The 16,162-nt window shown below is 38.6% G+C and overlaps 1 protein-coding gene across 1 annotated transcript in view; it reads left to right on the top strand.

Annotated features, from left to right (window-relative positions):
- LOC108679955 (sodium/potassium-transporting ATPase subunit alpha) overlaps positions 1-16,162 on the top strand; it is a 43,736-nt gene that overhangs the window by 446 nt on the left and 27,128 nt on the right. The window contains exons 2-3 of the mRNA XM_018168702.2: positions 6,388-6,507; positions 6,975-6,994. Coding sequence (XP_018024191.1) covers positions 6,388-6,507; positions 6,975-6,994 — 140 coding nt within the window. The remainder of the gene's footprint in view (positions 1-6,387; positions 6,508-6,974; positions 6,995-16,162) is intronic.

Below are 16,162 nucleotides of genomic sequence, written 5' to 3'. Positions count from 1 at the left end.
ATTTTTGGATTCCCTTTGTTGAACCATAATTGAATCATAGAGATTATTTTCGATGATCTTCTATATTCATGTGGTTTAGTCAAATTTCTTGTCTTCATTCCCGAGAGAAGTAATAAATAACACGTACGTGGCCAAATCTCGAGAGTGTTTTTCCTACTTAGCGCCTGCTGCACGCTCTGTGAGACATTTTTATTATTCTTGTACTGCATCATTTGATTTTCCGGCCACATGTTTCACGTCGGTGTCCATTACTTGTACCGCTAACCATCACTTCTTGCACGTCAAATACTGCTGACAGTGTTGATGGTTAATTTGCTCTACTTAAACTTCAAAGGATAGAAGAATTAACAGAAAAATGCTATTAATTAAAGTAATGAAACTAGTACTAAGATTCCTCAATAGTGTTCGTAGTTGCTCACATGTCGGAGAAGCGTGAGTTGGTTTGGTGTAAACACTGCATCACGCGGCGCATCATACGGGCATGGCGTGCCATGAAGCCATCTTTTACAGCCGTGCCGGGATCACCGGGTGTCGGGTCAGAGGGCGGGCTGGTTGCTGTATCTACAGATACCATGGAAATCTTATTCCATAACAAATAACGGTATAAGATAGGCCGAATGTAAAGCTTCCTGTATTTAGCAATAAACCATAGTTGACTTTCACGAGCCAGATACTGTTTACAAATACGAGATCTATTAAATAATTTGAAGATTGCGTTTCGCATTCATCAAATTATAGAATTTAACATCCAGTTCTTATATTTAATTTTTTACGGTATGTTCTGCATTTTTATTTAACTCCCCCGAGGAGTTGTGTTTGGAAGAACACCTCATAAAATTGGTTAAATGTTGAAGCAAATCGGAAGATGTGAATCATAGTAAAATAAGCTCCAACTAAATGACATTAATGTGTAACATATCCATCTGTATTTACATACATATATATTAATTTTCATAACGAACAATTAGTGTTAAAATGGAATCTATAATTTATTCTCGTAAGGTGTGCCGTCACGCAACTGTTCAGAGCGGTCTAATATTTTCTGATGCTATAAGTTTGTTTTCCTCAACCGTAGAAAACGCCAGACAATATTTTCGCTGGATTTGTCAGCGAGTGTCTAATTTCCTGTCGCGCTATCATTCAATTTCCTGACCTCATGCCGACCTCTTCTACTTTTTCCTCGTATGACTGTAGATGCCCGCAGAGATACAGTTGACAAACCAAATATAGCTCAGGTCAGAAATATCTAACAAATATAAATTAGTATATGACATCATTTCTATCGATCATAATTGACATTTCTATCAATCGTCGGTACTGCTCCGCTCACAAGCAATATTTTAATTTGTGATCGATTAAAATTTAAGATAAATTAGAAAATGGGATTAATCCGATATAGAAAGCGAAAGATGATGATTGCACCAGATGATGGCCTAAATTTACAAATTGGTCGTCTGAATTAAGACGTTAAAATCTTTAAGTTTATCAAGTAAAAAGTTCTTTTTATTTGCTTTACTGCTGCCTTTGATTTTCGTCAATGTAGTTCTCGAGCTATAGTGAATCAGTTTTCATTTCAGTGTGATTGTTATTACATTAGAAAGTAAAAATTCTCAATAGACTTTTCAGTGAAATGCGTGGGTCGACACGAGACGAAATCGACGAGTTGCGCAGTGTGCAGATGCTGCCAGTACTTTCATTTCATTGCTGAATTGTGAAATTAGAAAACGACATCAAATTATCTGAGCATAGTTACTCGTGAATGAATGTGGTGGAATTAAGTATCCCACTCCACACTTGAATCGAGCTTTTACTGAATAAATATCTCTCGGTTAGACCACTTAAGTGTGCCCAAGAGGATCATTTGATCAAGACTTGTCAATTGTCCGAAACCTTATTGGAGTTATATTCCACATTAAAAAATCTGACTGAATTAAAAATGCTATTAGGAAGATGCATTGTTAGATGGAACTTGATTGGGGCGATGACAATGAAGTTCTGAGGCAACATGAAAAATTTATTTGTTTCGAGGGAGAACGAAGTAGGTAATTCCCTACTTCGCTCTCCCTTCCCTTATTATTATTCCCTATGAAAGGGAATAATAAGAAGGGAAGGGAAAAAGAGTAAGAAAGGAAGAGAGAATGGGAAAGCTCCTCAGAATGGGTGCAACGTAAAGCTTAGTGAATTTAAGATCAGAGGTGCTCCGGCGCAAGTTAGGCTGATATCAGGGTCCGTTGAAAGGCAACTTATTGTTTATTGTTCTAATCTGGCCATTGCAGTTCTGCACGAGGCGCCAAATGTGCTAGCCCAATAGACCATTATTGTCTACCGTGCTAGATCTGACGCCTTTGTCTCCTGACATCAATGTTCCATGAAAAATGACTCTATCGTGTTATCAAATAATAATCTTAGTTAGTTGGTTTCAAAATGGCAATCTAAGAAGAAATCAGGAATGAAATTGGAAATTATAGTTTCGACGAACTATTTGAAGTAAGAATGATCAATACATAACGAAATATATCTCAGTACTCACTGCAGTGAGTGACAGAGAGCGCATTTTCTCGTCGACGAAAATCTGAGGTCACGGACAGACGGACGGACAGACGGACAGACAGACAGACAGACAGACGGACATGGCGAGCACAATAGTGCATTTTTTCCATAAATGAGAAAATGCGCTAAAAATTACTTGCTGGTCAATCGAACAGACGATGATGGAGCAATTTAAGTCATCTCGTTTTGTACATTTACCTTATAAATCTCGATTCAAATCATTTAATACTTTTCTTGAAATTCAATTTAAAGCGATTAAGCACGTGTGATTTTCTCTCAGTCATAAAACGTCTGATTTATTCCTATAGAATTTGATGCTCATGTAACTTCTTGATGCGTTCTGATCATTGATTCGAATGATCTTCCCTTAAGATCTAGAGTTAGAAGCGTAAGTCGGAAGACAATTATTTGCTTTACCACAATAGTAAAGCAAATGTATATTGAATGTCTGCCTCTGTATATTGAACGATGCTTTTGATGCTTATTACTGAAAATGATAGCTCACCGTAAGAAAATTCACTGGCCAATTATAATTTTTCCGAGCAAATTTGCTCAAAAAATTAGGTTAAGAAAGATTCCTATTAGTTTTTGATTGAATTGCGTAGTTTCATTGCAGTTTTTAGCGCATTTTCTCATTTATGGAAAAAGTGCACTATTGTGCTCGCCATGTCCGTCTGTCTGTCTGTCTGTCCGTCCGTGACTTCACGTTTTCGTCGACGAGAAAATGCGCTCTCTGTCACTCACTGCAGTGAGCACTGAGTTATATTTTTCCCCTTATTAGCTGTATTACGCACGGAAAGCTGAGCAAAGTTGTTAAGGTCTTTACTTTTCAATATTCGAATATTTTTTATTTAAATTACCCTAAAACTTAACCAGTACAGCCTGGGCCTATACTTTCAAAAGAAGTTAAAAGATCGCAAGCTCATCAGGAGAGTATAGAATAACTCGCATTGCTAGGTCAAGCCCCAAAGTTGAGAAATTGCCACAGTGTTGAATTATTTTGCAAGTTCTTCCGCTCGTTTCCATTATTGACTGGTCATCAGAACAATCCTACTTTTTACAACACTTCTCTTTAACTTCACTTCTTGTTTGTCTGTCTGTCTGCTACAAATCTTATAATAAATATTTAACACACTTCTACCTGTCCAATCGATCTGAAATTTGGCTTACTCGCGTAAAGTTGGAGACAATGCATGAATCAAATGACAAAATAAATTATTTTAAAAATTGATTTTTTTCAATGTTAAAAAATTGTAAAAAATTAATTTGTCAGCTACAAATCTAATAACTGGTATTTGACACACTTTTACCTGCCCAATTGATCTGAAATTTTGCACATTTGTGTGAAGTCGGAGGCAATGCATGAATCAATTGACAGAATAAATAATTTTGAAAGCAAATTTATATATCAAAAAATGAAAAATTAATTTTTTTAATATTCAAAAATCAAACAAGAAATTCATTTTACATCTGTAACATTGGAGACACTGGATTCTTTAGAAGTGTTGTCTTCAAAAAGAAATTTTTAAACGTATATTATTATGCCTTGCATACCTATTTTTCCTGCTGTTTTCATACTGCGTCTACTTTTTTCATAACTTCGAATTCAAATGTGGCCTATATATAGTTCCCTTTTCCCTTGTCTCTTTCCATGCTTCACATTATTTTTCTCTCACCATTCCTCTAGCAAGCTTGTTTTCTCTTTCAATTTCCGGACAACATGTAATTTACCTTCTTTCACTAGGCTTCCCTATATTTTATTATTTTCGGTGTTCATACCTCTATTTTACCCTCTACAAATCTGCTTTTTGCTTTCGTTCCACCCATCTTCCTTTCCTTTCCTTTTACTATTTTTTCCTTAATGCTCTCTTTCTCTTTCTATCCGCCACCCCCCCAACTCGCACCTCCAAGGGACTGGGACGGCTCCCCAGAGGTTCTCAGTGAGCAAAGGGATTTAAAAATGATCATTTTTATAATTAGCTAATATTCATGTTGTGCTAATATTCATGTTGTGATAATTAGCTAATATTCATGATAAAAATCCCTCTCCCCGAGGCAGCAGCGCATGTAGCCCCAGGTCGCATAGCCACACAGGTGCGCTAGCGTCACACCTGTGAACCTTGGCTTCATCAGCCACACCTGTACCTCCACTCGCTTACTTTCATCCAGTCTTCGTTCAGGTGCATGATACTCGCAAGTGGGATCGGTATTGTGCAACTTGAGATGACTGAACTAGGTCACTGGCTGGTCGATATGATATTCTGAGTTAAAATTTGCTTCTGAGTCTACAATTTAAAGCTTTCTTCTACAGTATACAAGAGTAATCGCAATCAATTGAGTTCATATAAATCTTCTGTAACCTATATGTAATGCATCACCCAACAGCTTTAATCAGTGATTGTACTTAAAATCGATTTGATGTACGCTATTGGCAGTGTTTGCGCTATGCAGCGCCATATACAGCACTTATAAGGAATAAATACCAACACTTGGTTTAATGTAAGCCGTTGAAATTCTTAATTTATTTAAAACTGCACGAAAATTAACAAAACCTCGATCCTAGATCAAACCTCTGCCGTATTCACTCTGCACTTGCCGTCATTTCATACACGACTGTTTTGTAAAATTCATATTATTAAAAAAGGCAACGAATACGAAATCTCCATTTCGATCCATTATCTTATATTAGGTTAACATGTACTATATTACACATTAATTCGCCTCAACATTAGGTATTAACGTTCGTTTGGTTAAATTATTTTATTCTTACCTGCGTTGTCGGCTGCTTCGTTTGATGAGGCTCCGCATTTCAGTCCGGCTGATAAACGCCTTTGTTTCCCGCTAAGCAAGCCAAGATACGCGTTCGTTTGATGACACACGTAAATGTGAGTGCGGATGGGCTAGGAGAAAGAAAGTGTTCAGACGATTTTGGTAAATAATTTGGCTGGTTCAGATAAGGCGAATCTACAGTCCGCTGAATATAAGTTAGTTCAGAATAGCCGTTTGTTAAATTAGCGGAGTCGGTGCGTTAAGTTGCATGTGTGTGTATTTAACTATTGCGACTCTTTGCAATGAAGAGAAGTCCTATGCTGTTCCTCGATTAGTATTTGCATTTATTTCCACGTAGCCTCGGGATCAAAGTGATATCATATGTTGATACTACGTTTTCTGTAGTTCACGCATTCCAGTCTGAATAAAAATGTACAATGAACGTTCCATTATTGACTGAAAATTTCTGCCATGAGTGGGATTTAAAGCCAAACCCATGGTTTGAAAATCATAGAATAAGGGTTTTTCGGGGTTTTAAAGCCAAACCCATGGTTTGAAAACCATAGAATTAGTGTTCCATGGTTTGAAAACCATAAAATAAGGGTTTTTCGGGGTTTTAAAGCCAAACCCATGGTTTGAAAACCATAGAATATGTGTTTTTCGGGGTTTTAAAGCCAAACCCATGGTTTGAAAACCATAAAATAAGTTAAACAAAATCCACCGATCATGGACAAGAAAATAAAGCGTAAGTACTTACGTTCACTTCGCGATTTCTGAAAGTATGGCCCCTGATGTTTAACTACGGCGTCATGCGTAGCGATATTTTATTCCTTCCAGTCAAAATTGAACCAGAAAAAGACAGTGGGTTGCAAAATAAAAGTTTCTTTCAAAAAAGCGGTTGATTGCCGGTTTACAGTTGGAAGGTGTGTTTAATTCTGACGGCCTCATGAATTCGGACAAAATAAATCGTGAAATATTTATTACTATTCAAATCGTTTAATTTAGTGTATTGCTCCAGCAATTAGAATAATATATTATAATATTTAATATAATACAATACATTGCAAGCCTCCGACACTCTTGGCTTCCACTTCGAACGTCTGCAGCACGAGAGTGCCACGGGTGACGTGGACGAGGCGCTCACCACAGACAACATCCACAAGAATCGCTTCAACAAATACGTGCCATGTAAGTCTGCTCAGCTCAATTAGAGGTCTATTATTTTCATAAGTTACTTGCCAAAAAATTTGCTTTACACTATGTTTAGGGGCATAAATATGCTGATGTGAATTTAATTCTGCCTATCTCAGAACACAAGGCGTATATCGCTTCAAATAACTATAGAAAGATATGCGTGTGGAACCAATCGGGGGTATATTTTTTGCTAGTCTGCGGTCTGTGGAATTCATTGTTGGAGGCCTAGGGTATAAATAGGTTCAACCAATGCTTACGTTGCACTGTTGCCTGTACCTAAGCATGGGACATGGGTCAAGGGAAACAGGATGTTTATCCTTCTCACGAGAGGAGGCATGAATTTCTTTAACCAGTACGTACACTACGAATCTGCTGACCGAACCGTATATTTTTTCAACCAGTAACTGATCTGACTTTTTGATGCCTGAAGGTATGAATGCTTACAAACTTAATCTGCTCAGTTGACCTGCCTGTGTCGAGGGTAAGAATGGCTTTAACATAACTGTAATGTTTCTATTAGTTCAGGTTCAAACGGACGAGTTTATCAATTCATTGACGGCAACTTTCAATTGGGTGTTTGGGTCATTAGGCTTGGTCCAAGTTCCAAGTTTATTAAAGTAGAATAGTAGAACAGCAGAACAGAGCAGAGGTGAGAAGTTCTCCTACAAATAAACACGCATTTCATTAAATTAATTAAGCACTAATAACTAGATAAGTACACAATATTCTGAACATATTATCACAGTTATTCTATTACAAATTAGAGAACCTAGACGCTTACCAAGAGCAAGAACACAGCGGCTGTCTTCAGTAAGGATCAACGAATGGTCAAACCGTAAAACAAGTCCTTCCAATACTTTGGTCGATGTTGCCAGAACATCTGCTTCAAAATTTCTAGAACTAAAAATCATTACAATAACATAGTGATGTCGAGTGTGAACATATATTTTTCCAAAGCTTTATCTAGTCTAGCCTTTGCCAATAAATATCTGAGATAATCTTAGCAGATGATGGTCGTTCACACCAGCAAGCGTCCTCTGAGTATCTCTGTCTTGAAATATGAGGCCAGCAACTCATTAACGAGTAATGAACAGTTAGCCTACTTATCTCAAGGCCTGGGGCATAAATAGTTTCAATCAGTTCTAGCTGTTAGTGTTTTGAATAAGATACATTTTTGATATAGGGATTTCAAGTTTAGAGAAATCGTCTGATGGTTCAAGTACGCCGTATAGAAACGCTAGTTTATTGCCTGGTGCGGAGTCGTGACGAAGGAAAGTTCAGAGTTTGTTCTTGAAATTTGCAATAGCAAATGTTTATTGCAGTGAACTTTGAACTCCTTTTGTAAATTGAATAAGGATTGGGTTGAAGGACAATCACGAGCTGTATATGATCCCGTTGATGCATGGGCCTAATTGGATTTGGTGAGAGCCCAGATCATCACTGTCTCAAAGTTTGCCTGACTCAAATATCGGCGCATAATTCTCTTCAGAAAATGCATGTATCTAAGTCTCACAATCTCACGTCAGGGCGCCTTCCTCTACATCGCTCTTAACATTCTAAGCAAGTGATCAAGTCATCAGCTCTCAAAACTTACGAAACAGCTACGATAGTATTCTGAACACCGTTACCCAATTCAAAACTGATTGCAACGCTGAATATCCGATGAATAATCGATTGGTTTCGTTGTGGGAGCTAACGTCAAAAACAAGTGGCTCTAGCCCTATCGAAATTTTGAGGGGAGGGTGGGCAACTTCTGAGTTAAAGACACCTTTAGCTCGCCCAGCGCGTTAATGAGCGGCTCTATGTCCGCTATATGCTCTGGTTGTGCTAGCGAAATAAGCGTCTGAGTAGAATCCGGTCATAGACCGAGCGAGCTTGGAGCGATCGTGGGGCGCGCGCATTTGGCGAATAGACACGGCAGAATCTTAAAAGTGCGTTAAAAAATACCTCCTCCCTTCCCCTTAATGGGGGGGGGGAAGGGAGGGGAATTTGAATTGTTGTACGCTATCTATATATATGCAGACTAGACGGAAAAATATAAAAGAAATGTATTACCGCGGCACAATGAAGCAAATTGGCTAGAAACACGAATTTAAACTTGTAATAATATCAGTTATTACAACTTTCAACCCCATCTTTCGCGTTACCGACATTAAAACATTCTCTAACTTTCACTAGTACTCAACAATCAACATTGTTCAATATTCAATACAGCTCAATATCCTCCCCCATTATCCATGTCCGAAACATTCTATCACTTTCATTCATACCTATTGCGGGTACCTCACATTTTCCACGTACGGGAGTGCGAAACATTCTCTCACCGTAACCAGTATTAAAGCTTCTCTCATATTCGCCATCACAAAACATTCGCCTATACTGTTAAGCATTCTCCGGCAATAATCACTTAAATCAGTCCTCAAAGTTCTCCTAAAATAATTGCAAAAAGCCTAGTGCATCTACAGGGCTCAACGTCAACCATTTCAACATTGCGCAGATTCATCATAGTAGCTAATAATTTCATACCTAGGCAACTGCGCAAGCAGGCAGTAGCCCGCGCCCAGCACTACAGTCTCGGCGTCTAATCAGGCCCCCTGCAAAGACCCAAACCGGAATAGTGGGAACCCCCCAACTAATGGAGTATAATGGGTGGGGGTTAAACGTTTTGCTTGTCTAACAACAAATTTTACGCAGCGAACAGAATTAAGTACCTATATGAAATAAAAACTTAATGCATGGAGTAAGTTTTGTCATCGATGTCGTTTGAACCACCGAATATAGTTTTTAATAATTTGTTAAAAAAGTAGCGAGGTGCCATGATACTTTAAGGTATATTGTTCAATGCCTGCCATCAGGCAGTGCACTGTCATCACAATATCATGCAGTTCCCAAATAATAGCGGCCTAATGTTTAATAAAAAACTTGTAGGCCCTGATTGAAAAACCGAACGTTCATCTATTGCTTTTCATGCCAATTAACAGCATACTTATTAGTTATGTATGTTATGATATGGATTTCAATTTTATCTAAGGGAGCTATAGGCATTAATTTTTTTACTGCCACGTACTTATCAAGTATTTCTCCTCTTGCACTCCTAAATCATATTTCCATGCCTTGAAGCATCCAGTGATTTTAAAATATAGCAAAATAAGTTCAGATAACACTATGTAACACAATTTTTGTTCCTGGCAAGTAAGTGTTATTTTCCAACTCATTTTGTTACGAAACAATAGAAAATGGCCATTATTCCTTTTAAACTTCGCTTTTGTAGCTTACAGAATGAAATTTTGACAAAAAATGGCCAAATTTCACCCTTTCGTGTTATTTTTGGACATAAAACAAAAACATACAATATGAAATTTATTTTAAACCTTCTTGAATAAGTTTACAAAGTTAAAAATGAACAGTCTTTCTAGATCTACGAGCATGCAACAAATTACTTTCCCGAGTAAGACCCCAAATGTAGTCTCCCATCATGTTTTCATTGTAAGATCCCTGATATCTGTATTCAATGTCCATCATATCTTGATGGAAGCGCTCCCCTTGTTCCTCTGAGTATGCTCCCACATTCTCCTTGTATAATACAATTATACATTGCTTGAACCATGGTTTCAAACCAAATCCATGGTTTGAAAACCATAGAATGAGGGTTTTTCGGGGTTTTAAAGCCAAACCCATGGTTTGAAAACCATAGAATAAGGGTTCCACGGTTTGAAAACCATAGAATAAGGGTTTTTCGGGGTTTTAAAGCCAAGCCCATGGTTTGAGAACAATAGAATAAGGGTTCCATGGTTTGAAAACCATAGAATTGGGTTTTTCGGGGTTTTAAAGCCAAACCCATGGTTTGAAAGACATAGAATAAGGGTTCCATGGTTTGAAAACCATAGGATAAGGGTTTCTTGGGGTTTTAAAGGCAAACCCGTTGTTTGAAAACCATAGAATATGGGTTCCATGGTTTGAAAACCATAGAAGAAAGGTTTTTCGGGGGTTTAAGAGGCCCGTGGACGCGCTCAGCCGCGGTAGTCGTCTTACTCGTCTATGGAAATTCTTAACTATGAATTCGACAGATAACTCCCCTCATTAATAAGATAAAAATCTGAAATTTGGAATGCTATTATGGCTAATTATTTTAAACCTGTGGACATTAAGATAAATTATGTAAACTTTGTATTACCAGTGTTATCGCTAACGAAAATTTTGAACCATGAGGATCGTAAAACGAGCGACTTTTCTAACATTTTCGCGATATCAGTTTGTTTAACTCGTTATTCTTCATTGATCGCTATACCAAGCATTTCTGAATAAATTTTCTGGTGGTAGTTATATTCGTTTTTAACAACAGGTCCGTGAATTTTCCGTAGATTTAATCGAGATTTGCCCCTCCGTTGTCGTACTTGCCAGGAAAGGCAGGCCTGTCCTATGATAATAAATCTTCTGTGGGTCCGCGGTAAACATCCTCTCTCCCCCCCACCCCACACACACTTTGCGCTCCACTCAGCTTTCAAAGCGCTTCTCTGGTGCTGGAGTGACTTTTAAAAGGCCAAGACTGACAATACATATTGTCAGTCATATAATATTGTTAAGCTGGTCCTAAATAAATGGCATGCGTTACGATGATTACGGAGAAATAATCTTAATTGCGTTTCAAAATGTGAAGCAAACGAATGCATAAACAACACAATTCAAACAACAATGCAATCAATGGAGCGTTCATGTCGATATGCAAATTTTCAATCTCTAGTAAAATGAAATCTATAGCACAGGAAATGGGTAATACAATCAAAGTTGGAAATCCATCAGTTTAAATCACTCGAATTTCTTATTTCTACTGATTATGACCATGACCGCACCGCTACTGACTATGACCATGACCGTACCGCTACTGATGATTACCGGAACCGTACAGCTACTGATTATGACCATGACCGTACCGCTACTGACTATGACCGTCACTGTACCGCTACTGACTATGACCATGACCGTATTTGTGTCATCTTGCCTCACGACACAATTTGTGTCATCTTGCCTCACGACACAATTTGTGTCATCTTGCCTCACGACACAATTTGTGTCAAAGAAGTCTAGCTCTCGTGTGTGCCGTCACTCAGAGCAATTAGTTAGACGTTATCCAATTACAATGCTTTTTTTTGCCCTTGTGACCCATTTTTGATCAACGAAATGGCGGATCTGTGCTACGTGCATGAAGTGTCTCTATTTGCACAATGTGACCCATTCATCTTTCTGAGTGTTAGCAGCCATCTGTGAACCCCCCTCCCCCCTCTCCGCCCTACGCTGTCGACGAAGCCAGAACATGGCACTTCAGATCACTTGCTTATTCATTTTTAGCGCATTTTCTCATTTATGGAAAAAATGCACTATTGTGCTCGCCATGTCCGTCCGTCTGTCCGTCCGGCTGTCTGTCCGTCGGTCTGTCCGTCCGTCCGTGACCTCAAGTTTTCGTCGACGAGAAAATGCGCTCTCTGTCACTCACTGCTGTGAGTACCGAGTTACATTTTTTTTATTCATGACCGTTCATTTTGCTACCCTTTATGCGAGTACGTAAGTAATTAGGTCCTTCATTATTACGTGGTTTGAAATATATTATTTCGACATATATTTCCTAATAGATATATTAATAAATATGTATGTCGCTTGATAAATTGAAATGTATCATTAGATTTCGTTGCCCTCGAACAGCCGTAAGCAAAAATTGTTTGTCATTCCTACGCAAGCAAGAAATTTTACAGAGCTTTTATAAACCTGCCGCTGGTTGGAACTTTGGTCAAAGAAGTAGGAGTATCAAAGTTAAATAGCGCTTTATGAAGTAAATTTCTCTAATCTGTCAATTGGTTAGTATTTTTATTCTTCAAACAGACTACTGAATTTTATTTGTATATCTACGGTATTTATAGCGAATTGTTGTTTTAAAATTCTGACGCTATACATTTTCAAATGTTTCTTAAAATGAAACTTCCGTTTCTTAAAATGAAACGCGATACATTTTCAAATGTTTCTTAAAATGAAACTTCCGTTTCTTAAAATGAAACGCGATACATTTTCAAATGTTTCTTAAAATGATAGAAGCTATTGCGAGGACATTACTTACTTCGTTACAGGCATTATATTGGAGCCGTTCAAAGTTAGTTTCGTTGCGAGGTGTCCTAAGTTTGGTAGGAAAGTTCCTCCGTGGCTTCTAAATTGATAATCTGATTACAAACGCTTCATATTTTAAGTTCTCTGGACCCAGACCGGTCCTGAGAAAAGGAACAGGTTGTGCGATGTGTTCGTTGAATACCAGTTTGGTCTGGACTAAGTAGGCCTATAGCACCTAGCAGCTTCTTGCTAGCAGTGGCTATGGCTATATGGTTTGAAAACCATAGAATAAGGGTTTTTCGGGGTTTTAAAGCCAAACCCATGGTTTGAAAACCATAGAATAAAGGTTTTTCGGGGTTTTAAAGCCAAACCATAGTTAAAGGTAGTTCCAAGACACGGCTTCATTTTCTAACTTCATTTATGATCAGCAGATTTGTAACTAAAATGATGACCGCTAGGTCGTACTCCTAGTTCATGTGTTGCGTGACTAATACGTTTTTTCTTTCATTCACTTGGCGATTACGATTATCACCAGTCATTCTGTCTGGGAAGATATATTCCCTACTAAAACGGAAGAAACATTTGCCGATCGGGCGAATAATTTGAATCTTTAAGTCGAGAAGCGAGCTGGTCCAACCTGCATTTCGTTGCTAATAAAACATAACGACATTTAAATTTAATTCCGTGTCTTCTAAATTTAGAAATTTTTCGTGGAAAAACACGTCAATTAATAATGTAATAATTTCGAAGTTTCGTACAACTGCGTCAGTGACAAGAATTTTACTACAATCTCTTGTAGTCCTACACATGCTATTCAAAACACGACGCCACCTATTTAGCCTTTAAAATGAGCAAAAGATCATATGTTCTAAACACACCGAAACAACGATCATGGCATATACTACTTCTCGAGCTCAGTGGTTATTAGGCACTTATTATATCAATGTCGCGTCATTGGCAAATATTTTATATTCAACAAAAATTTAGTATTAGGTTGTAAGAGTACGACTGGCGATGTTCGGCATGTTTATCACTGCATGATAGCTGTAAGTTTACACCCAGTACCAGTAGTGATATACGTTTTCTCTAGTAGGTAGATATCCAATTAAACTTATTTTCGATAAAAATATTGATGGATGTTATGTAAAATTGTCCACATGAACAGATGGTATAATGCAAGAGGAAGAAGTGTGGCACGAGCGAGACAGCGCGACTGGTGCCGGCTATGCCTAGTAGATCTCTAATTATACTTATTTTAGATAAAGATATTGATGGATGTGATGTAAAATTGTCCCTATGAACAGATGGATGGAAGAAAATGGATAATGCAAGAGGAAGAAGTGTGGCACGAGCGAGACAGCGCGACTGGTGCCGGCTATGCAGTGCGTCTGTGCGCCTGCGCGCCGCTCTCATATTGATTGCTCTGCCGGGGTGACCTGAGCAACACCCTCCTCCCTACACGACCTCCTGTAGGGTGTTAGCTCCCCACACACCCGCCTGCCTCCTCTTCCTCTAAACTTGCTGCTTTAAAGTCGCCCAAATACCCATCCCAACTTACCCACACATCGTCTTTATCACGTGTTTCTCGGTTCTGCTTTCTTAGATTTGGTTGTCTCGTTTACTATGGATGTACAGGGTTATCGCCCAAATATATATTTTGTATTGTGGGGATATTTAAATTTAGTGTCAAGCCACTTGCAACGCCTCTGCCTTGTACCATCAATTCTCTGTCCAGTCCCAAAATTCTAAGAATCTTACTGTAGTTTCCATTTAATAAGATGTTGCATTTTCTGAAACGGCTTCCTTTGCAAAAACTTGACGGTTCCCTGCGTCCTATCTCACACAATATTGCGAGTATTGTACCGATTCACATTAGAAAAATGAACCAAAGTCGTGAATTCTATCATTTTGTTTCCGCAACTATTATTCAACCTATTCATTTTTGAGATCAAACTCTTTAGGTCACGTGCACGGTCACGTCTATGCCGCTAGCAAACCCATGCCATTTGGATGATCAATCCTGCAACTTTATCCGGGATGCATTCGTTATCATACGAGCAGTAAAAATAATTGAGCACCTTGATTATTGCGTTAAAATTCGTATTCAGGGCCTATTCCTTCAAAAAAAGTTAAGAGATCGTAAGTTCATCAGCCAATCATTGACGGCCTTTCAAGCATAATTCACCAATCATAGACAAGAAAATAGATCATAAGTACGTACGTTCATTTAACGAGTTTTGAAAGTGTGGCCCCTGAGCCCCGCGCTTGTCTGGCTGGTATATTGAGCAGGAGTTGTGATGTGGTGGCCTGTTCGTCGTAGCGCTTGCCAACTATTCTTGTACGAGAGCGAGACTATATCGCGACTCTATACGTCAGTCTCTTGTGCCTACATCGCACATTTGTGTCAGCCTCTTGTGCCTACATCGCACATTTGTGTCAGCCTCTTGTGCCTACATCGCACATTTGTGTCAGCCTCTTGNGGTAAATGAGGGAGATGTTGTCCAAATTCTCAGGTAAATGAAGGAGATGTTGTCCTAACCCTCAGGTAAATGAGGGAGATGTTGTCCAAACCCTCAGGTAAATGAGGGAGATGTTGTCCAAATCCTCAGGTAAATGGGGGAGATGTTGTCCAAATCCTCAGGTAAATGAGGGAGATGTTGTCCAAATCCTCGGGTAAATGAGGTAGATGATGTCCAAATCCTCAGGTAAATGGGGGAGATGTTGTCCTAATCCTCAGGTAAATGGGGGAGATGTTGTACTAATCCTCAGGTAAATGGGGGAGATGTTGTCCAAATCCTCAGGTAAATGAGGGAGATGTTGACCAAATAGCTTCACACTTTAGCGCGTATGTGGGTTGTCCTGGAGCCATACTTTCAAAACTCGCTAAGTGAACGTAAGTACTTACGCTCTATTTTCTTGTCTATGATTGGTGGATTTTGCTTGAAAGGCCGTCAATGATTGGCTGATGAACTCACGATCTCTCAATTTTTATGAAAGTATGCCCCCTGACCCAGTTTGGCCCCGGTAAAAATATGCATCAGCACTATACGTCCGCTCTTTTCGCCTGCTGTTGGTAAGGAAGTGTCACTATTTGGACAAGATGAGCGATTTATTTTTCTGAGTAAATTCTATCAATAACACCAAAGGTCCAGCGGGCAGCTATTTGAGAATTGGAATGGAAAATTGTCCCCGGACTAGGCCAACGATGCCTGAATTTTCAAGCTAATGAAGCAGAATTTGTGCCTAATTTTTTCGCTTTACCGTGCATGTTCGACTGCTTCGTCTTTGCTACGCCTTACGTTTTAATGGTAGAGTGGCGAGCGTCTTCAATAATTGAATAATAGTAATGATAAGAAGTAAGATTTTAGAACAGGCGTGAAACTTTGTTTTGTACGCATATGATAAGCGTGAATTTTCGGCGTAAAATTTGTCGGAATGATGAATATCATTTATATTTATACGTCCTGCTAGTTCGACAGAATTTCTTTGGTCATTCTGAGATTACAATTTTTATATTTTGTAAACAGGACTTTTACAAAATTATAAACGTACTAAG

The sequence above is a fragment of the Hyalella azteca genome, unplaced genomic scaffold (assembly GCF_000764305.2).
Source record: "Hyalella azteca isolate HAZT.00-mixed unplaced genomic scaffold, Hazt_2.0.2 contig10132, whole genome shotgun sequence".
Lineage (NCBI taxonomy): Eukaryota > Metazoa > Arthropoda > Malacostraca > Amphipoda > Hyalellidae > Hyalella > Hyalella azteca.
Note: the sequence above shows the minus strand (reverse complement) of the source record. Positions and strands in the feature narration are given on the sequence as shown.